At 33.6% G+C, this 24,227-nt stretch overlaps 1 protein-coding gene across 3 annotated transcripts in view; it reads left to right on the top strand.

The window, feature by feature from the left end:
- Grm5 (glutamate metabotropic receptor 5) overlaps window positions 1-24,227 on the top strand; it is a 427,374-nt gene that overhangs the window by 147,272 nt on the left and 255,875 nt on the right. For all 3 annotated transcript variants that reach the window (XM_076843895.2, XM_076843896.2, XM_076843897.2), the window contains exon 2: window positions 8,979-9,228. In XM_076843895.2, coding sequence (XP_076700010.1) covers window positions 8,979-9,228 — 250 coding nt within the window. The remainder of the gene's footprint in view (window positions 1-8,978; window positions 9,229-24,227) is intronic.

The following is a 24,227-nucleotide window of genomic DNA, read 5'->3' on the forward strand; positions in this document are numbered from 1 at the left end:
TTCCAATAAAGTCTGTACTGAGTAGAATATCTGATTCCCTAAATACAAGATAAACTTAGCTTACGAATTATTCACTACGTTCAGAAGGTGTTGAGAAATGGAAACTAGAATTTGAAGCAAGAACATGTAGAAGAAATGAGAATAAATCAGGCTAAAATATTCCTTGTCAGTATTACAATATAATAAAAGGACCTAGGAGAAAAAATATAAGATCTCATTCTAAGAATTTTTAGAATACATATCATTTATATTTGAGAAGACAAATTCACAAAAAAATGCTAAGTGATTTCTCAAAGTCCATGTAAATAATAAGTCAAAAGGACTCATTTAAAGCACTGTCAACTCACTCTATCCAAGTGCTTGTGACTAAGTTTTGCTCTTCATCATAGCATATTTTATCTTAGCCTAGCTCAGTCCTTTTAATCACCATTAATCCTGAGTAGGTTCAATACCAGAACTGCTATATAGAGCTATCTATAGTAGATGCTTAATAGTAATTTGCTAATGAAAATTTGATGTTCATTTTCTAAAAATTAATTTACTCAAAATATGCTTAGGCTTTCTAGACTCTTGAGATAAACTAGTAATTAAGAGGTAACCTCTTTTATAATTAGCTCACAGTCTCTAAGGGAGTCAAATCAATAATTACAACATAACATGAAAATCCTAGAATATTAGAGTGGGGTGGGCATGATAAAATAGTAGAAGATACCTGTTTAAAAATGAAAAACTGTAGAATTATATCCCCTTCAGCTGAATCTTAAAGGATGCATAGGGATTCACTGAATAGAAGATTATCTTAGAATAAAGAGAACGTGCAAAATTTAGAGATGTACAAAAACATGGTGTATTTGTTGATCTGTGCACTATCTGGCAGGGCTGGAAGATGACTGTCATAAGGAAAAGGCAGCCATAAGACAGGAGGGAAAAGTTTAGGCACTGGAGCATAAGAAGCCCTACATTCTATAAACTCGTCAAGGAGTTTAGTTTTCACCCTGAGGGAACAGGATGTAAACCCCCACTTCGTATAAAATAGTACATTGGTAAAAATCTAATGCTAGTCCTATGTACAGTTCAAGAAAGTTAAAAACAAACAGGTGGGATTAATTTAAAGATTATATTTTCAACAGTATATCCAAAATTTTATCATTTAAACATGTAGTCCACATGAGAAAATATTAATGAAATACCTTGTATTTTTCTACTAAGAAAATGCTAAGTCTTTAAAATCAATTTTGTGTTTTACACTCACATAATAACTCAACTTAAAAACTAGCCAAATGACAGATACTTAGAGTCGCATGTAGCCAGAGGCTACCATGTGAGACAGGACAGATCAAAACTCTAGATGAGAAATACCAAGACCGTAATGCAAGAATATAGCATGGTTACTCATCTTAAATGAATCTCAGAATTTGATAGTAACAGGAGCATACACTCTGCACTTCATTTCAACTCTTTCTAGTCTTTTTGAATCCAAACTGAGCCCTTCCTCTCAGTATTGTGTCTTTTCAGAGGGAATCTGGCAAGCACAGGACCCAGACAGTGCAAATTTAAACTAGAGAACAGGGTGGCAGGCCAGGGAGTTGCTGTCAAAGAAGCTACTTCATTTCAGCAAAGGCTGTCAAGCATGAACAACTTTGGCTGCGCTGCAGAGGATTTTCTGCCTTCAGTGGTATGGGAGAATTCCTGCATTGTCATTAGATCCTGTTAGAATCAAGGATCAGAGGTGACTAGCGAGCTAAAACAGAAGCAAATGAATAACTTGCCAGCCCACTCGGCCCATTGACACACAGTTCCATATAGATGCTGTCCTTTCTCTGCAAATGGAATCACTGCTAATGAGATGGGCACTGCAGGCGTCAGCTGTGAAGCTGACAACTTAGGGAGAAAGCAGAAAGAAGTAGAATTCTTGAGAGTTAGAGTGGGAATCTGGGTCATAGCTTCTGTCTCAACTTTTATTTTCTTCTGGGAAGAATAGTCAGAGAAAGAAATGAGTCAAAGACTGCAATATTTTTATGAAAATGAGAAAGTTTTCTTTTTTAATTTTGCAAATCTCAATTTAAGCTATATTACCAAATAATAAAAAAAACTTAAAATCCTACAGAATTTTTTATATCAGAATCAATTTCTTTGCCTTTTCCCTGTTCTCCTCTGAGATTCCTCGTCCCCAGCAATGATGCTGTTATGAAAATAATACAAGATTGGTGGTATGTCTCTTTCCAAGAGCCCCTTCTTATTTTATAGGCCTTTATCTAAAGAAACACCATAATTAAGCATAACATATTTTAAAGAAAATCCTTGAGATTCAAACACCAATTCTCAGAAATGGAATGGGTTGGATCAGTTAGGCATAGGCCATATGTTTTTAACCTATCTAGAAGCCAGGAGGGGGAACAAAACTTGCTAATTAATGCATAGTTTGCTGAGATGTTTTCAATTCAATAGTATCTGAAATTAGTTTCAAAGGAAGCAGTGGTGGGTAGAAGAAGTGTCTTTGGATGAACCGCTGAGCTAAGCTGAGCAATCCTTTCCGTACTGACTTAAGAGTAGCAATACACTGTAGGAAGATAGCATGGGCTTTGAAATTTGATAAATAGTGTTTGAAATTCCATTCCTTCCATTGCCTCTCTGTAAATACTTTGGCAAATTCTTTCAGCATTCCCAACTTATTTACAAATGTGAGAAATAATAGTTACCTCAGATGTTTAGTTCATTTTAATAATACAATATATTTGAAGTGACTAGTGCAGTTCTTGGTATTTATCATTAACTTCTTACCAAATCATTTGGCAGGTACTAGATAAATATTGTTCATGATGCACATGATGATGAGGATGATGATGATGATGATGATGATGATGGTGATAAAATCCACAATCTCCATTGAGTTCTTACTCTGAACCATGCCATGTGATAAGCACTTAGTACCTAAGTTTCCCCTATCTAAAACGTGAACAAAAAATCCCTTTATTTTGATTTCCATATTCTGATCTATTAATTGTTTTTTTAAATACTTAGTTGTCAATGTGCCTTTATTTTATTTATTTTTTATCTGTTGCTGAGAATTGAACTCAATGCCTCACATGTGCTAAACAAGTGCTCTACTACTGAGCCACAACCCAAGCCCACCACCATACTTCTTACTATTCTTCAACCCCAAGTGTTTCAAAGCAGTCAAACAATTCATTGGTCTTTATTTTCTACTCTTATTCACACAAGCCAAAACCTATTATTCCTGTTTGTTTGTTTGTTTGTTTTCGGATACTGGGTGTTGAATCCAGGGATATGTTTCCCACTGAGTTGTACCCCTGTCCATTTTATTTTGACACAGGGTCTCTCATAATTGCTGAGGCCTCACTCAGTATGTTGCTGCCACTGGTCTCAAACTTGCAATTCTCCTGTCTCAGCCTCCTGTGTGACTGGAGTTACAGATATGTACTATTGTGCCCAGCACAGAGGACTAGACCATTCTGTGTGACTTCTAGAATGTTGCCAAACACTGCACATTTAGTATTCAACCTAGTTAGTAGAAAGGAGAAAATAAAATCATTATTGTCTCTTGGTTTCCATAAGAAAATGCATTTCCTTGGTTTCTGGTGTTCTATGTTGCCTTTGTGAATGTTTCCTTCTCAATTAATGTGTGAATATTTGAGTGTCTTAGTGTATAATTCAGAACTATCTTCCTCTCAAATCCTTTACTTTCATCTATTACTGTTGTTATCCGTATTCTGAGGATTCTCAAATAGAAATTTCTGTTCTCTGAGCCAGAATGTCCTGATTCATTTCCTACCTGACATCTCTACTTGTATATTTCACAGAAGCTTAAACAACATTTCCAAAACTTGGAATTGTTTCCAAATCTAATTCTTTTCTGATTTGTTTCTCTCAGTTCATTCAACCCAATTATATAAACTAGAGTTATTGGAGGGAATAGTAACACTTTTGATTCCTGGTCCTATAACCCATACCAAAATGTCATTCAAACTTATTATCCTGACGTGTTGCAGTTATAACTGTCAGGTATTCTTTCATTGACTGAGTGTCCTGTCCTCTGCCAATATGACTTTGTATGGTCAGTTTTTACCCTTGTTCTTCAAATCAAACTTCTTTTTCTAGACCCATACCTGGTATCCTTATACCCCATATCACTTAGCAAACTACTTGTCATATACTTTTATGACAAAATTAAATAGCCCTGGTTTGTATTTTCATAAATAATATTTTATATATATGTGGTTAAAAATCCATAGTTGTAGTTATACACATTTATAGCCTATACTATAGTTCTTCACAAATAACTGTTATACAAGCAATTATTTTTTTCTGCTGAGTTCATTATGGGAGTATTAATGAAATGTTGCTGACATAATGCATTCTTAAAGAGCTATCTAAAGTGAATTTGCTAAATGAGATCTTTCTAGTACCAATAATAATAGCTCCAATTAAAAAAAATCCTGGATGTGAGTCAATAATGCCCAGCTCCATGTGGAATACTGTATCATATGGGTCATGTTTTAGAGAAACTACAGCAGAGGGTTTGAACTAATTGAGCCATTGATGAAAACATGGAAATTTGCTAGAAAGGGTTTTCAAAGCCATAAAATTATTATAAGTCATGGAATCTTGATGACAATACATGATAGTTGATGCTAACTTTCAAAACAGTCTTTACAAAAAGTTTCCATTCATATCTTAGGATATGAATGGAAACCACCTAGGTCTTAGTTATTTGATCATATTTAAAAATATTCCTTGTGCCGTTTAACTTCCTTTTCTCCTTCCATTCAATATATAAACATTATTTTGTTGTGAGAATAGAAACATTTGCCTTGAAGAACTTGTATAATATGGGAAGATAAACATGATTGCAATATAGCCTTAAAAATGCTATACTCATTGCACATGTGGCCTTTATGGGTGAAAAGGTATATATTTTTTAAAATAAAGGAATATCATATTTATAAAAGACATCAATAAAATGAGAGGATGTTTCACTCTCAGGCATTCCTCACATTCCTTATTCCTGTCTATTTTAGTTACCCACTAGTTCAAGCCATAGCCCCCTCAATATGGTAGTTTGGGCTAATATTGCTTAATGAACATCCAACCCCTGTCAAAGGGCAGAATTTAGTGACTGATTGAAGCTGCTCATGTGTATTTTTTAGGGAAGGACATTATGTAGCAACTCCCATAAGAAAAAGCTTTGATTTTCTTCACTAACTGATGTCAGTAAGATGCAGCACGGCCATAGCAGCAACAAGGGATTACCATTAAATGCCTTCTAGAATGTATTTTTAAGTAATCACTTATATGGGAATTTTAATTTCACCTTTTTGGTGAATGATAACTTGGACCAACTAAGACTAAAAGTCCTAACTTGGAAGATGGAGCCCAATACTTTCTTTAAAGTGGCTATTTCCTATAATGAAGGATTTCTGAAAGAGTACTCCATATTCATTTAGTCTCTACTTGATGATCTTATTTGAACAAATATACATATCATTTCAAGATTTTTATTTGCTTTCTGAGGCGGATGTAGGAGTAAATGGAACAAAGAAAAAGTATCAGAGAAAGAAAACTTATTTGTATCTTTTATTATGATTCTAATTAGTCTAATTTTGAGTCTTGTGATAATTTTCCCCAATACATGAGCTGTTCTAAGCTGCTTTTATACAGCATGTTGTATAAATAAAAACAATGTTAAAACAAAGGTTTTTGGAGAGATGCTAAAGACTATGAATTTCTTGTTTACGAATATTTTGAAAAATTTTATTATTTTCATCATAATCACTATACCTCACTTCAAATTATTTATGTAATTGTCTCAGCATTGAATCAAAGCACTGAGTGGAAGGTAGTTGAAAAATGGAGATGGCTAAAAATAAATCAAAGAATAATAGATTAGTCAGATTAGTGTAAAACCAGTAATTTAGGCCCCTTGGCACGTTTCAGAAAGCACCCTTTAAACATTACTAATTGCAAAATAACTGGATTGCCCACCTGCCATCATCACAGAGACTTCTTGTTGCTTTCAATTCTGGAATAGGAAAAAAGTTGCAGCTGGTCCACCACTGAGTTTGGCTGGGACTCAAGCAGGCCTACTCTGCTTTGCCCTTTGCAATTTGTCCATGAAGACAGAAATATGCAAAAATCTACCCTCAGCCAGGCACCATGGCACATGCTTGTTATCCCAGCAGTTCCAGGAGAGGACCACGAATTCAAGGCAACAGCAAGGCACTAAGCAACTCAGTGAGACCCTCTCTCTAAATTAAATGCAAAATAGGTCTGGGGACATGGCCTAATGGCCCAGTTCCCCTGAGTTCAATCTCTGGTAAATGTTCCCCCCACACAAGCACAAAAAGAAAAACAACCATCTGTGTCTGAAGGTCACATTTGCAGCAAGGCACCTATGTCATGGTGGAGCACACACAGTTTCAGGAATCAGAAGATACATGTTCAAGGCAAAACTCAGACACCTATTTGCTACGATTGGATTTAATTCATCAGCTATGAGGAGAACATGATATTTACCTTTACACAGTTTTTGTAAGGAGCACTGAGCTAATATATATGAACTGAACTGACTTTTCCAAATCAAACTGTTATACCATGTAGTTATTTATAAATAAGTCATCTCTCTTCCAGGCATGGGAAACTTTGCAACTGAATGCCCAATGCCCATTGCTCCTTGTTCATTTGATGTCTACTTCTTCTGATGAAGTTCTGGTTCCTAGGTCTAGTTGATTTTTAGACCAGTTACCTATTTTTACATTCTACAGCTTGACTGACTTTTAATACGCTCCTGCATACTTCAAATCAAGCTCCCTTGCCCAACTAATCTTCAAAAATGCAGAAAATGAGCCTAATGTGATTTATAAAGCTTTAAAAATGCTCAAAATGTATCTAAATTTGAAAGCATCTTCATGTAGGAAAGAGAAAGCAGATACCATTTGAACTTTTGAGACTTCTGAGAACCTCAGAAGAGTGGAGGGAGCAGAACCTGCACTCTCGAAGCTCTCCGGGTGAAGTTCAGCCTTCATTTACGGCTCATGCATATAAAATACAGGGTCAATATAAACCTAACTGCCTTATCTGCTTTATCCATGGAAGGGGGGTTGAATTACTTACCTCAAAATATTATTTCAGGAGTCAAATGGGATCACATCTATAAAGAAAGATGTGCTTTCTGTAGAGTTGATTGTAAATATTAATTTCTGCTTTTCATATTTAAAAGAGAGCCATTATTCATTAACCCCTGGATTTTGGAAAGGACTTTGAATTTATTTACCATCAACTTAGTTATGGTTACATAGAATAAAACTTAAAATGTTTTTCATGAGCGTATACACTTATTTATGATAAAACTTAATTTAAATAAACAATCTGGGATTTTTAGTTAAGAGCAAACTATAAATTCTGATGGCTATTAACATAATTTAGTATATCTAATATTTTATACAATGTAATACTCTATAAAAATATTTGTATGACAACATCTATACAATATAAAGAATAAGTATTACATGTATATACTGTGTCTTTTAACACAAAATGTATGTTTCCATAACAGAATACCTGATGCTAGATAATGTATAAAGGAAAAAGGCTTATTTAGTTCATGATAATGGTCACTAGAAAGTCCATACATCATATTTCTGGGGTCCAGTTATAATACAACGTGGTGGGGAAACAAAAAGGAAATGTACTATAACAGGAAGAGCATGTATGTCAGCAAGGTAGCAAGAGACTGAGTAAGAGCCTTTCATAACAACCAGTGGGAAAAATCTACTCCTACCAGACATTACCTACTTCCAGAGACAGTATTAATGAACTCATGAGTGTAGACCTCCCCACCAACCTTATTACCAAGCCCCTCCTCTTAAAGGTTATACCACCTCCACATTGTCACTCTGGGACCAAACTTCTAACATATGAATCTTTGGGTTATAAAGCATATCCAAACAAAAGCAGTGGGATAAAATTATCATAAAGAGAAAAGCAATGAGAATTTCAATACAATGGAGACAAAAAATGTAGCGATAAACCATACATGATCTTGCAGTTGAATACAAGAATGCATCTATGGGAAATCAAATCAGTATATTGATGAGACATCTGCTCACCTATGTTGATCATACTACTACTCACAATAACTAAGAAATGGAAGGAACATAAGTGTCCTAAACTGATGAATGAATAAGGAAAATGCAGTATATAAAGATATATTGCATATATTCCATTATTTATAAATACAGAGAGATATAAAGATATAGATATAGATGTAGATATAGATATAGGTATAGATATATATCATGGATGAAATGTAGACTCTGTAATGTAATGTTTGGAAAAGACCAAACAATGCATGATAAATTACAATTAGGAGTAAAAAGTTCTTTTTTTACTGTTACACAGCAGAGTTACCAAGGAAAACAATAATGAACTGTACAGTTCAAAAGCTAGAAGATTTTTTTTTTAATTTTCCAAAATAAATTATAAAAATTTGAGGAGGTAGATATGTTTAACCTGATCTAAGCATTATACAATGTATAGATGTATCAAAGCATTACATATTACCCATGTTACCCATTAGTATACATAATATTGCTTTTATCCATTTGCTAAAATAAATTTAATTTAAAAATGGAAAAAAATTAATAATACTTGATAATTGTTTTTAAAATCAACTATTTTGAATCAAAAGGGAAGCTGAATTACTTGGACTTTTATAATGTTCTCTGTCTCAGTAAAAATACAAAAGATCAATGAATGTATTTGTAATGTAATTTGATTTTTAACTTGTCTAAGACAAATAAGTCAGTGAAAGAACAAAACCTCGAATTCAGATTCTCAAGTTCCGTGTCCAACACCATCAAGAGACCTGCACACTCTTAACTCTTTTGCATCCTAAGTGTATCCAATTAATGTGATTCTCTCATTTCACTTTCCTTTTGCTTATCCATGTTTTCACACAGGCAACTATGGTGAAAGTGGAATGGAGGCTTTCAAAGATATGTCAGCCAAGGAAGGGATTTGCATTGCCCACTCTTACAAAATCTACAGCAACGCAGGGGAGCAGAGCTTCGACAAGTTGCTGAAAAAGCTCAGAAGTCACTTGCCCAAGGCACGGGTGGTGGCCTGCTTCTGTGAGGGCATGACAGTGAGAGGTCTGCTGATGGCTATGAGACGCCTGGGTCTTGCAGGAGAATTTCTGCTTCTGGGCAGGTGAGTAACAATGAGAAAATCCACATACAGTTAATGCCATGGCTTTGGCAGCATTCAAAGGTATCTTTTGATGCATGAGGACAGATGCTTTAGAATTTTAAGCTGTTCAGTGGAAGTAGAGCTTAAATATCATAAGGTACCAGTACTGAAGAAAATCATGGAAAATAAATAGATAGGCCTTGTACAGATTTTTCTTCTTTTTTAAATATTTTTTATTATTTTTTTATTGGTTGTTCAAAACATTACAAAGCTCTTGACATATCATATTTCATACATTAGATTCAAGTGGGTTATGAACTCCCGAATGAACACAGAGAAATGAGTCCTTACCTCCTCAAAAATATAACTAAATGAGATGGATTCTTAAGTGCCTGGGTTAATATCTTGAGAAATAAACACATATCAAACTTGTTTCTGTTCCTTTTGAGGTTGATTGTGAGGACTATACAGGTTTAATATATAAAATAGAATAATAGGATTTGGGGTTAAAAATAAGGAATTACTTTAGAACTAATTTTTAAAACATTGGTAAATTAACTCAAAATTTCCATATTCCAATCATGTTTTTACCTTTTCAGATTGCCTTGTCTGCATTGTTACTAGGACAGTGTTCTAAAACATTAACTTTTACAAGGATTGATATTAATATCCAGAAAGTTTACTTGATTGGCACAGGTCAGACCCTTACCTGCTAATATTGCTGAATCAGTGTATTAATCAAGTTCTCCAGAGAAACAATCAAAAGTGAATGTATACACACTTTATAATATACGTATGAGGGTTTTTTTGTAAGGAATTAGGTCATGTGTTTAAGGAGGCTGTGAGTTCATAAAAACTGCAATTGGCAATCTAGAAATCTGGGAAAGCTGACATGTAGTTCAAGTCTGAGTACAGGTTGAGGACTCCAAGAGCTGGCAGTGTTAAATTCCAGTCTGAAAGTCACCAACCTCCAGACTCCAGAAGAACCAAAGTTTGACCCCAAATCCAAAGCCTTGGAAGGACCAATGTCCCAGCTGATGCAGTTACACGAAAACGTTTCCTCTTACCCAACCCCTTCCTTCTGTTGAGGTTTCCAGTTGCTCAGATGAAGCACATCCATATGAAAAAGTATACTCTCAATCTACTGATTCAAATGGTTTTATCCAAAACACTTTCACAAACACAGGGATGATAATATTTGGCCAAATATCTGAGCACCTGTGGCCCAATTGCTGCACAAAACTGTTACGATACTTAAGTGGAATCTAGTCTGAATATGTGAAGGAAACATTGACCCTGAGATGCAACATCACGGTTTGTCAACAATGTGTAAGTTTCTGCTATTCCACACTGTTTTAAGAGGTTACCACGTATCATATTTTGTATTCAAAAGCAGCCACTTTAATGAATAGCAAAAGCCTTAGAAACCACTGCCTTTCTTAATATTTCTGTCCACAGTAGAAACACATCTTATTTGGTGTTGACTTTTGATGTCTTGTTAAAGAGAACATTCTTTATTTTCCAAATGCTTAACTGACCTTCTGTGGTCAAACTCAGCTCCTGCTTGAGACATTTTCTGACAGTCATTTTTTGTAACTAATTCTTTTCTGTCTGATCTGATTGATTGAGGCTATTTTTGTATGAGGTCATACATCCTTCATAAAAATGGTATTAAGTGAGGTTTCTTTTTCATTGATGTTATACATTTTGTCTAAAATTTTCCCTAGCTGGCAGGTGAAGCACCAGTGAGTTTCATACACCCCAAGGATATACTCAGTGACAATATTCTCATTCCCAAATCCAGTGTTACCACTAGGGTTTAAACAACAGGATAGATACTGGCATTAAGTATTTTATGATAGCAAGTTAAGAATTCTGCAGCTCCTATCTACTGCTACTGTCAGTATTAAATGACAAGATTGGTAGTATTTACCAAAAATAATGTTCTTTACTATATTTTCAATTTTCCATTTGTGATTTTATTGCTGGCTATACCATACAATTAAAATTATATATTTAACATATTTTAAAATTTATTCTTAATATACTAATAATGGGAAATGTTCTCCAAATTATTTAATTCCTGCAATGATAAATATAAAAAATATAACTTTTAGTTATATTTTGCATTCCCTTCATTGATTGCTTATATCATAGTTTACATTTGCATGTGCACTAGTTCATGTCATTTTTGAATATTTTTGTTAGAAAAGTCTTCTTTACTCTGAATTTTAAAGATATGTCACTGCTATTTTCAACTCTTGGCTCATGTTCTTTTCTTTAAAAGTAGCATGTTTTACTCTTTCAGGTATCTGGAAACCAGAGTATGGTTCTAAGTTCCATTCAACTTCTTTCTCAAACATTCCAACTTACTACAACCATCTTAGAGAGATGGTATCATGGTTGTTAATGAAAATATTTTTCATAACCATTTATCAAATAGGACCACTTATCAAATGTTTTGTGCCAATTACTATGTTGAGAACTTTACATGCATCATCTCATTTAATCATTCATTTGAACAGTATTGAGTGTCTCCCATGTGTTACACTGCTTATGTAATCAATGAATGAAACAGACAATAATTATTACTTTTATGGAGCTTGCAGGTAGGAGGTAACAAATGCTATGAAAAAATACATCCAAGAAAAATCTGCATGATGTTTCATTTTATAGAAAAAGATTCTAAAGCTCAATAAATATTAAATAATAGTGCTATGGAACAGAAAAGCAAAATTTAATAGTTGTAAGAAAAAAGTTAGAACATCTACCCTCTTTCACTGTACAAATGAGAAGACTTAAACCCTCAAAATTTGGATGGCATACTTAGTCACATAATTTAAATTCCATGCCTCATAACCAAGTGATTTTCTTTTTTTTTTTTTTTGACATGTGAATTTTATTTTATTTTATTTGCCTTTATACATGCACTTTGTGGGGGTTTTTTGCATTACAATTCTTAATTCACATATATACCACAATTTTTGTATCTCCGTTTGTATATAAAGTATGCCCCTGTGATTTTGTTTACTACCGGTCTCCTGTAGAATAGAACATGTCAGGAGTTACAATTTGATAGCAAATTCCTGGTTCCATATTAGCCCCTGGGTCTTTGAAGTAGCAATCCTAGATAACTTTAATTTAAGTAAGTATTTTAATATCAAACTTCCCTTCAGAAAATTGTCATTTTACTCTGTAACTCCTCTTAGTTCTTTAAGATCATTTTGTTTACCTATATTCTCCCAGTATCTCTTGTCACCCCTTTTTTTCTCCCAACTCTTGTATGAATGGTTCTGATGAACCATTTGAATTCTGAATCAATGGTATAATAAAAAAGGCCACTTCAGACTTCTCTAGAAGTTTCCATATTCTATTGATGTAGTTTCTTGTAAATAACTCCAGCTGCGTTGGATCAGCCATGTTTAATAAGTCATTCAGCTAAAGTATTTGGCAAGACTAAGACAACTCTGCTGCTAAGACAACTTCATCCATCATCACATCCAGCCATCTGTGCTCCACATCAATAGAACATTAGAGTGATGTGGACCCGGCCACTGGGTCTTCCCATTTAAGGTCTGGGTATTCTGTCGTCTCATTACCAATAAAAATGCCTTATTCAGGTCCCTGAAATAGTTTTGTTAAACAATTTGGCCCTTAAAGCAGGATGAGATCAATAATCTGAAAGAATACACTGCCGTCATTCTAGACATGGGAAAATATCATGTGAGATACATTGTTTATAATTTATACTTGTTTCCAAGCATGAACTTGGAACTTATTAATTTAACCATTCAAAGGTAGGTTTGTTTGTCTATGGTTAACTACAATATAAGTCTGCATTAAGAGTCTCTGTCAATAAGATTATTACCAAGCCACAAAAGGAAATGTACTTAAATTTCAAAAGTTTTCTGGAATTTAGAATAAAACCTCAATATTTTTCAAAATAGGAAAAATTAAGAGTTTACACTAATAGATATTTTATCTATCGAGTTAGAAATAATTGTTATGTTAAAACTGTCATGGAAGTTATTATCCAGAAGTAGATATTATTATTTATCCTTGAACCACTATAATATCTATCTATTCTAAATTAAACCATTTGAAAACAAGTATAGTTGAAAACAAAATAGTCTGCTAGACTATTCAGTGTCATGAAAATGCAGGGTGGGAAAAATTATTTTCATTGAGTTTCAAGTGGGGTGATGGAGAAGGCGGTCAGGAGGGAGTGACAGAGACAGACAGTGTCTCATTTAATGCTTTAAAGTGTTGGACATGTCAAACTTAAATGCCCTATTTTATAAGGGAGAAAACAGAGATAAAAAGAGATTAAGTGAGTAAATAAGATTAATATTGCACTCACCCATTTAAAGAATCACCAAGAAGCTTTTTAGCTACATAAACATTTCAACACTATGATCAGCTCAGTTTCATTTTGTTTCACTTTTTGTGTTATTTCATGATCCTTTTAAATTAAAGATACTAGTAAAATGCTTTGATAATTTTGGATATGTTCATGATAATTTTATAATACAAAAAGCCAACTATATCCCAATTTGAGTAGATTTTGTTTATCTGCTCATCTACATTTATGGTAAGGAGAATGTATTAATCAAATAATGTTCAGTGTCTGAGTAGCCGATTACTTTTAGAAGCATCTGCCTCAGACCACGTGCAAAGCTCTCTAAACAATGAAGTTGAGTCCAGAGAATATGAGGAGTTTGTGTAAAAGAAGTTTAAAGAAGAGGGTGGGACACCATATTGGGCTTGTGGTATGTTGATATTTATTATTTTGTTAGCAAAGACTTTTTGTAGGAATGTGAATATGATAAATATAATTTTCCAAAACATAATGGTGGAACATAAAATATGAATTAGAAGAGGTAAGGTAAGAGGCAGGGGAACCAGTGTGCCAACATAACTGAAACTCCTGTAGACTAAGGATGGTGAAAAGGTGGAAATCTAAGACTTATTTTCTGTGTAGAAAATACATAGGAGCTGGCAATGTGTTAGATATTGTGAGAGAGTGTGTTAAATATGTCCAGAATGATGCCTATGGTTTTGTGTTGTGTAAAATGCAAATGATAAGTTATTTTATGGAGAAGAAGATCATTGAAAAAGAATCAAGTAAAAACTGGAGAGCAGAAAATGACTTGAGTTTTGGATAAGTTTTGCACTTGTGTCAGTGTCCCAAGTTGTGCTTTTCAAACAAAAATAATAATAATAATAATCAGGAAGTAACTATATATGAGTCTGGAGCTCAAAGAGAGAAGTAAGCAATGAATAGAACTGAGTAAAAGAACAGAGTATCATTTTTTATTAACTAAAGACATGGTTACATAAAATTAAAAGAAAGGAAGTTTAAGAACTTACTTTGGGGGTCCTTGGCATTTACAGATTGTGGAAAATAGATGAACTGTGAAAAGGAGTGAAAAGACAAATCCAGAGACATAGGAGGAGAACCAAGAGTGTTTTATCAACTGAGCCAATGGAAGAGAGAAAGCAGTGGTCAGCTGACTTTGGAAGATCAACAATAAATGATAGTGAGAGAGCCTATTAGATTTATTGAGGTAGAGAGAGTTGGTGATTTAGTAAGACATGACTGAATGCAGAAATAACAGATTAGGAATGAAATGGCTGAGAAGTAGGAAGTGAGAAAATGAACCCATGGCATATACATTAGTGTTTGGAGAAGTTTAACCAATAAGGAATGGAAAATTATGAACTATATCTTGAAGGAAAAATGCTGTCAAGATAAAAGTACTGTGGAGGGGGCAGTTAACCAGGGATTGACCCAGGGGTGCTTAACCACTAAGCCACATCCCCAACTCTTTTTTATATTTTATCGACAGTCTCACTGAATTACTTAGGGCCTCTACTTGCTGAGGTTCTCTTTGCACTTGCATTAGTCTCCCAAGCTTCTAGGATTATAAGCATGCACCACCATGCCCAACCAAGAGAAAAGTATTTTAATAGTATTTTATTTATTTCCAAATATGTAATTTATAATCATGAAAAATAATTTAAATGGTGAACCAAATTACTCACTGAATAGCCATTATATTTCTGTATCTTCATCAGCATAGCATATTATTAAATGATTTGATAATATTATAAGTAAAATATTAACATAATACTTTAACAGTTTTATAAATGAGTCACATTATAATCTTTTTCAAGTCAATAATTGATGCATATATATTTTTTCTAAAATCTATGCACTCATTACTCATATACTTAGTCCATTTTTTTCTGATTATTTTCCTGATTAATTTATTAAAAATCTCATTATAAATTAAAGAAATCCATTCATTGACATATCTTTAACATGTTCTTTCTCTTTTCATTTAATTTTGATCTTGCTTATGGTGATTTGAGGAATGCCCTACTCTACTTTTTAGATGTCTTTTTCAGTAACTCACTGGATTTGTACATTTGTATACTTCATTCACAGAAAGGGAGGTTTGTTTACTTAAGTGGTCATTGAATTTTGGGATGCAGGTAGGATAAAGGATTAAATTAATGAAAAGTGGCAGTCAATATTAGTGTTTGCAGGGGTTGACCCTGGGATGAGAAGTTATCATCAGAGATGAGAAAACAAGAAGACTAATGCTGCTAATAAATGCTTTTCTGTATTACATTTTAAATATCACTTCATGTGTTATAAACAATGAGGAGAGAAAGATTTGACTACACTACATTAAAAATATTCTCAAAATAAAATCAAATTTAACAACAGTGCACGTACTAACCCATTAAGTGCTAAACAAATTATCCACAATTAGGGGTTTAAACATTGATTAAACAAAAGTACAGGCTTCAAATTAAAAACCTAAAAAATAAAGAATGAGTCATGAAGATTTATGTATATTAACTAATTAGAAACCAATTATCTGATTTGTAACTAAATGGACTTCTTAATCCTGTCTCTAAATCCCAAGCCATGGGTGTGCAGGGCCAAAAGACTTGGAGTAGTTTCCTGGATTAGACAGATGGTTCACAGAAAAACAACAGAACTCTTAAGTAGAGGAAACAGATCATTCCTCTAAAAGAAGAGGCAAATCACACTTGCTTAACCTCTTCCCTAGTCTCACCATGTCAGCCAGTCTGTCTCCCGGTAAGAAAGAAAGAGGAGATAGAGAGAAGCTATGAGCTTTCATTCCATGTTTTTCCACTCCTGGAAATTGGAAACACCCCTATTGAAGTTTGAAGAGTAAGATATTTCTTTCATATCTCAAAGCAAAAATTAACTTGAATGTAGAGATGAAGAACTGAAACTCAGAGACATTACTTATTTCACCAAAGGCCACCAAGATCTCTAGTTGTGCAGCTGAATCTTAAATGACATTGTTTACCTTGGAAGATGCTATTACTCCAAAAAGAAAACAAACAAACAAACATAAATGTCCAAAAGGAGAATAAGAGAACAGATGTTTTGATGTTATCAAACCCAAGATTTCTATGTGTAAGATGTGAACAACCTACCATATTGTACTAACCTTTTGTACATAACACTGGTGCTTTTGATAAGGGACAGACAGACATGAGTGATGGGAACATCAGGTTAAGAAAATAATTCTATAAAATGGGCCCTAGATGCTGACCTCCACATGCTTTAACTATTAAAAAGTAATTTACTAGGCTGGGGATATAGCTCTGTTGGTAGAGTGCTTGCCTCACATGCACAAGGCCTTGGGTTCAATCCCCAGCACCACAAGGAAAAAAAAAAAAAAAAGCAATTTACTTGAAGTCCTGCCTGGTTAAAATCCATGGATATGTTACATTTGTCAGGAAACTACCTGTTATCTGCAGGCCCCTAAATGCTAACAAGAACACAAGTTTCCCTAAAAGAGTAGATTTCCATGACCCTTACAGAGAACAGATCCCAGAACTCCAGGAGATAAGAGTAATTTCCCCTAAGCAAATCTGTAGGAACAAGTTCTGTCTAGAACTGGTCAGTATGGGCCAAAGTAAACTAGAGTTGTCATGGCAGTATGGACTTCAAAGTCTGAGATCATCCTACTGTTGGTCAAAATTTAAGATATGAACATGGGCAAGACTCTTTGGAAATTTCCTTGGAACTCAAATAAAACTGGAGGACAGGAGAGCCATGTGTACCTCTCCTCTGTGAGGAGACCCAATCTCTCCCTTGAGAGTATTCTCTTTCGCTTTTTCCATCCCTTCTAATAAACTCATGCCTGTTATTCTGAGTGATGTGTCTGAAATCTTTCTGATTTGTTGGAAAAAAAATCTGGGATTAAAGGGGAGTCTTCATGCTGCCTCATTTTCCTGGAAGACCTCAGACCTGTATCACTTTGAAGACTTCTGCATCTCAAAAAGTTCTGGTAGCTTAGGGTAGATGACCTGTTTAAATAATTGGATGATAATAGTTATATGTAGAGTGTTTTTTATTTAGCAAACATTGTTCTGTGTGATTTTTCTTTATGTATTTACTGATTTTTTATAGCAATCATTTTTGGAAATTATTATTAACTTCATTTTCTGGCTGAGAAAACTGTGGCAACTAATGACAATCAAGAGACAACTAATGTGCTCAAGATCCCACAGACAGTAGGTGCCAGAGAGGATACTGGCTAGTAGCTTGTACTCTGAACCACTATGGTAAACCATCTGTGAATTATTGGCCATCCTTAAATTCAGAAATAAATTTGACTCTTACAGTATAAAATATTAAAATATTTTTTACTGTTGTTCAAGTAGATATTCTTTAACAAAGGGAAATTTAATAATTCAAGGTTATTCTGAAAAGAGAGTTTTTTTATTTTTTATTTTTAAATAAGTAATATGGAACAATCTAACTTTCTATAAACCAAAAATTTAGTGAGAATATATGAAATGTTCAAAAGATATTACTGTTTTTGCAGGAAATAATCACAATAAAATTTAGGTTTAATAAATTAAAAAGCTTGACGTTGAAAATACCCAGGGATAACCAAGGGTAAATACAGAATATTATTCTTTACTAAAGCAGGTCACAGCCAGCTCTTCCCTTGTTTTTCAGAGAACTGATAAGTTCTCTGGTGGCATTCATAGAAAATGTGATAAAGTTTTACTGGGCACAGTCACGCTCATTTACATAATGTCCTTGGCTGCTTTGGGGCTACAATGGCCATATTGAATATCTGTAACAGAGACCATATATCCTCCGAAGACTAAAATATTTAATCTGACTTTACTAAAAACTTTGCTTACTGTTGATCCAGATGTTTTTCATCTCTGAATATGGCTCTGCCTGCTTATACAGCTATGTTAAGGCTTATGATTTCAACATTTATGCAGAATTAGTGTTGGTTTGCACATCAACTCTAGTTTAATTCTTGAAGTTTAGGGGCTCCTGAGCATCACAGACTCAGTGAGAAGAGAGTTGGTTGGGAGTGAGGAGTACAGGTTTGAATGCTGAGTTTGTCAGTGCAGAAGAAATGAAGAACAAAGGAGGACTTTTTTTTTTTTTTTTTAATTCATCATCCTGGAACATAATGTTCAAAGCAATTGGAAGAGAAGATGCATTTTAAAATATCTTCTTATTCATCCCCAAGTGATTTAATTTTATGTAAAATAAAAGAATGTGCTAAGTATAATAAGGAATGTACTCTTTGGGTATATATATTAGTCTTTCTAATAAAGTTATTTTTATTCCTCTCATTTGTTAAAGTGGACTGATGACATGGATTAAAAATACTTCATTTTTTCTCTCCTCTATCCATCTCCCCTGTTTTCATGAGAGTTATTTTTTCTAAAACACATATTTAATTGTATTGTCCTTCTGAAAAATAATTTTAGCTGACTTTCTTCGCTGTTGTATTCAACTCCATAATTTGTCATTCAGTGTCCTTTAACATATGACTTGAATCTGCCAATAATTTCCTGTTAAACTTAGAGGTGAAATATTTAAAACACTTAACAACAAGTCCATGGATTCAATCTCATCTCATCCACTTTGACCAGCTGATTCTTCATTTGTCCCAAAACAAAGCCTTGCATAGGAAGACAGATATAATAGATTTGAAGAAAATTAAAATGTGAAAGTTCTAGAGACTTCTATGAAACATTAGAATAATGTAACATGAGTTATTTGAGACATAAATGAGGTTCAGACTATGAAAATGAAGACTGACTGGAGGAGTGCCAAGTGAGAAACCAGGAGTTGGCCAGGGAGGGAGGTCCGGTAAAACAGAGGACAATGCCACAATAGACATTGAATTTGAAGGTACATAGGAGTTTCTGTGTTTTTAATGGTCATATGTCCTCACTCTTTAAACAAACAAACAAAAAAACATTTGTTATTTCTACAAGTCTTTCATTCAGCCTGAGGAGAGATTGTTATTGTTTTTAAAATCCATTACAAATAGACTTTTACTCCCTACAATAGAATCTTAGCTCTAATGATACATACAAAAATTGAATGTATCTATATTTAACACAGTAGTCTTAAGAGATTGTGATAGCCTGACAACATCATTTTTACATTATTTACAGTTTCTATAGTAGGCTGAATGATGTAGCCAAATAACCAAAAGGTCAATGGTTAACACTCTTCTGGGAAAAAATTTACTTTTAAAACTATATAGAATCTTATTATTTCCAAGTAGACAAAGTTATTTTATTGTTGTGTTTTTAAAGTTTACTTTAGGATTTATTTCTGTGCATTCTGAATCAATGTCACAACTATAACGGTACCAGTACATTATATCTAGTTAGTGCTTTAAAGATTACAGAATGCTTTTATGGGCATTATGGCATTTAATCCTCCTTGTCCAGCAAATGCATGACAGTCCAGATGGCTGAAATGGACATTAGCCATCCAAATAGTTAGACTAGTGGCTACCAAATGCAGGTCTGTAGGCCCTTGGAAGGGTTAATGAAAGGAGTAAAAATAAATAAACAAGCCATAGAATTATTTGTATAAGTATTTATTTACAATACTTATGTGTCTATGTGTTTGTAGTAGTTGTTGATGGGTTTATTTAGATAAGGATTTTCTCATTTATTTATTCCTTTAACAAGTATCAATTTGGTTACTCTGTTGCAGGCACTTTACACTGAATACAATATGGTAAAAAACACTAATTTAGTAAGGTCTAAATAAAATAATAAATAGGTGGCAAATATTTAGTTCTAAAGCTTGATAAATAAATATAATGAAGAAGCTATTTTTTGAAGGTAAAATACTTTCTGATATTAAATGATAGCAATTTATGGTAACTTGCTTTGTTAAAAAAATAAAATAAAATGGGCAGAATAAGAAATTGAATCACCAGTGCTCTGTTGGCCTTAAAATTACTTTGTAACTGTAATATTTTTAGTGATCCACCATGCAAGCCTTCCCTTATTTGTATGTATACTTTTAAGGATGCTATTTCAAAGGGAGAAGTGATGAATTTGAAAAACAACTTAACACCCACAGTGAGACTCCTCTTTCTCCTCTACATGAAAGTAATATCATCTTCCTACAGAGCAAAGTAACTGTTCAACAGATACAATGTATTTTATTTGTAAATAAAAAATGTACAGTTTTGTTAAAATATTACATTAGTGCTTGAGCATGCAGTGTGTTATCAGGTGAAATGAAATAAGAATGACTGAAAATATCAAAGAAAATAGGGTTATTTGTACTACCATCCAAGTCATCTTATATTCTCTCAATATTCCTTCAGAAATATACAGTGGTAATCTTTCTTATGAGGAGAGCCAGTATTTGCCTAAATTTATCTTAATTCCAAAACCTGTAATCTTTTGAGACCAACTTGTCTCTCCTCTTTCGTATTTTGAGTGACTTACTCATACTTAAAGCACAAGGCAGCTTTTGTATGTGTCCAGTATTCATTGTAATTGTACCAACTTGTGATTCATATTGTCAATTTCATTTGCGAACATCATTAGAATATTATGAGAGAGACCCACAACTGTATTTTGAATGATATCCATTCCTTCATCTTGATAAATGTCATAGAAAATGTTGACTTGCTAATTTAAGGCAACATTCATTTCTCAATTAATATAATTAAGATGACAGAGTATAAACAGGGCAACAAGACTGCTTTTGGTCTTCCTGAATGAACTGTGCTAGTACAAATACAGTGCCTCTGCAGGAAAAAAATAGGAAGGTAACTGATAATATGGGTGAAAACAGCAAAAATTTTTCAGCCTTATTTGGGTGGTGTTTACCTTGTTATCAACTGGCAGACATGCAAGGAGGAACACACAGCAATAAATAAGAACAAATCTTAAGCAAAGGATTCAAGACTCATCTTACTTGATCTTTATCTTGTTAACTGAAACAACTCTGATGACCCTGAAGGTAAATTTAATAGCCAACAGGCAGGTAATAAAAATAAAAAGCAATGCTTTCTTCTGTCATTTATTTTTTTAAAAAATGTAGTTACACTCACGAGAAGGTATACAGCTAAACAAATGGTTCCTAAGCATCTACCCTGTACAGAACTTTGTAAATTACCAGACAATACAAAATAAGATGTATATGAAATGTATCTCATGCTTGCATAGAGGACTGTGATATTTTACTGGAAGTAAAACATAAGACAAACGAAAACCTGAGACTGATTGGAATAAAGGGTAATTATTGAGATAGTTAAAGTGGGATGACATAGTGAGATAAAATGAAAAGTAAAATTAGTCCTTTTTTTCTTCTAGAATGTAGCTTCTGATAAAGAAACAGGTTTAAATAACAGATAAAGACAAGTTTTAGGGTTATTTGTGGACCATATCTATCCATGATATTCTGTTAGCTATTAACATTAAACTTAGTAATTGGGTGTTACTAAGCTTAGTGTGGTTCTGAAATATTCTTAGTTTTGAACTCAAATACCTTAATTAACTACAAGAGGAGGGGAAAGAAGGGGACTGGGGGTTAGCAATCATGGTGGAATGTGATGGACATATCCAAGTACATGTATGAAGACATGAATTGGTGTGAACATACTTTATATACAAAGATATGAAAAACTGTGTTCTATATGTGTAATAACAATTGTAATTCATTCTGCTGTCATTTATTTAAAAAATAAAATCAATAAAAAATAAATTGATTATAAATTTTAAAAAATGTCAGTTGAGCATATACCTACAGACCCACCCAAACACACATAAGGATGCTAGTTAGCAATTTAGAGGTTTCAAATAAATCATAGTTCTTGTACATAGGTTGTTAGGAAAAGGGAACTCACATAGAGATCCAAAGGAACAGAAGGATCTTTATGTATAATTTATCTCTGTAGTTAGAGACATGTTACCCAAACTGCTAATATTTTCAGTCCTTCTCCTGCACCACAACAGAATTTTCTGTGGAACCCTTAAAAACCAATCAGAACAACAAGGGCAGATTGAACTGTGGCATTTAATTTCATTTTATCCTGAATATGCAAATTGAATAAAGGGATTTTTTCCCCTCTTAAATCACATGAAATGAAAAGTTTGAAGAGATGATACTAACATAAATTTTAAAATGCATAAGTGGTAAGTGATTTAGAAAGTAAACTGAATTTTCAACAAAAGCAACCCAATGTGCAATGCAGAACTCTCCAAGTTCGGAAATATGTGCTGACATTAACCTCTGCAAGCTGGAATGGATAGTAGGCTACAGCAAGCAAGAATAGTTAGAAATTAGTTTAAGCATTGAACACTCCCAGAATCACAATTATCTAGCTGAAGAGTTTATATTTGTTCACAGTACAGCAAAAAAAAAAAAAAAAAGAGAAAAGCTCTGTATTGAAGGTCCCAAAGCCAGTTGAGAGGTAGGTCATTATCCTAAAATGGGGAATTAAGCAAGGGTTTACACAACAAATGTGGGCAGTCACTGTCCTCTTCTACAGTAGGATTCTAGAATTCAGTCGAGTCATTTTCTTTACTTAGGAGATTGGAATTAACTTCTTCCCTGATACAGGAGACCAGCCCAACATCACTGATGGCTGAAGAAAATAGCCCAATCAGGATTTCCTGATGTGAATCACAGAAGACAGACCCCAGTCATGGGCAGAGTCTACACTCTTTGTTTAAGAACCAGCATTAAATATAAAGAGATCATTGTACATCACTATGCATCTGAGAAATCCACTAAGGGAAGACAGCTCAAAATCAACAAATCTAAAAGGTGTTTGGAGAGTACCAGCTAAATGAAAATCCAAAGAACTAGAAGTAATATTTTCAAATATATAACAGAAGATACTGTATCTTGAAGAGAGAGAAGCAAAAATGAAGATGATAAGGAAAAGTTTCAAAATACAACTTAGAAAATGAAACATTTTCTACAGATGTTTATATATGATGCAAAAAATTTAGTAAATATATAAGTGAATAACAAAAGGGCACAAGAATGATACATAGGAGAAAAAAATATAATAGCGGATTCAGGATGCCCAAACATTTGAATGAGAAACATTGTGAAAGAATACAGAAAATGAATGAAATAAATTTTTAAGCCATATTTTACAAAAACTTCCTAGATATGAAAAAATATGAATTTCAAAATTTCAAGACTGAAATGGCCCTCTGAATACCTGGATATGTCACAATACCACTATATTAGGATACATTTTTATCAAATTTCAGAAAACCAGGGAAATATATACCAAGTTTCCTGAGAGATGGAGAGAGAGAGATACAAGGAGAGAGAGAGAGAGAAAGAGAGTGACAGACACAGGAGGAAAGATAGAGACAGAATAGACAAAAATAGAAAACATCACTGAGGGAAAGAAATTAAAACTTAAAGGGGAATATACATCACATTCATGAATTGGAAGATTAAATGTTGTTAGGATGTCAATTTTATTCAGTCTTGACTGCTGCCACACTTTCTCACCATGGGCCACTTGAACTGAAATTTGTTTAACTTTTCTAAACATGCCAACCTTTTCTCTATCCCAGTGTTTGCACATCTTTCAGTCCAAATTCTCTTCTTACATTTCTTAGCTCAGCTAATTCCTACTTACCCATCATGTACTGGTATAGATGTTACTTCTCCAATGAAATCCTCCTTATTACCAAAA

The sequence above is a fragment of the Callospermophilus lateralis genome, chromosome 2 (genome assembly GCF_048772815.1).
Source record: "Callospermophilus lateralis isolate mCalLat2 chromosome 2, mCalLat2.hap1, whole genome shotgun sequence".
NCBI lineage: Eukaryota > Metazoa > Chordata > Mammalia > Rodentia > Sciuridae > Callospermophilus > Callospermophilus lateralis.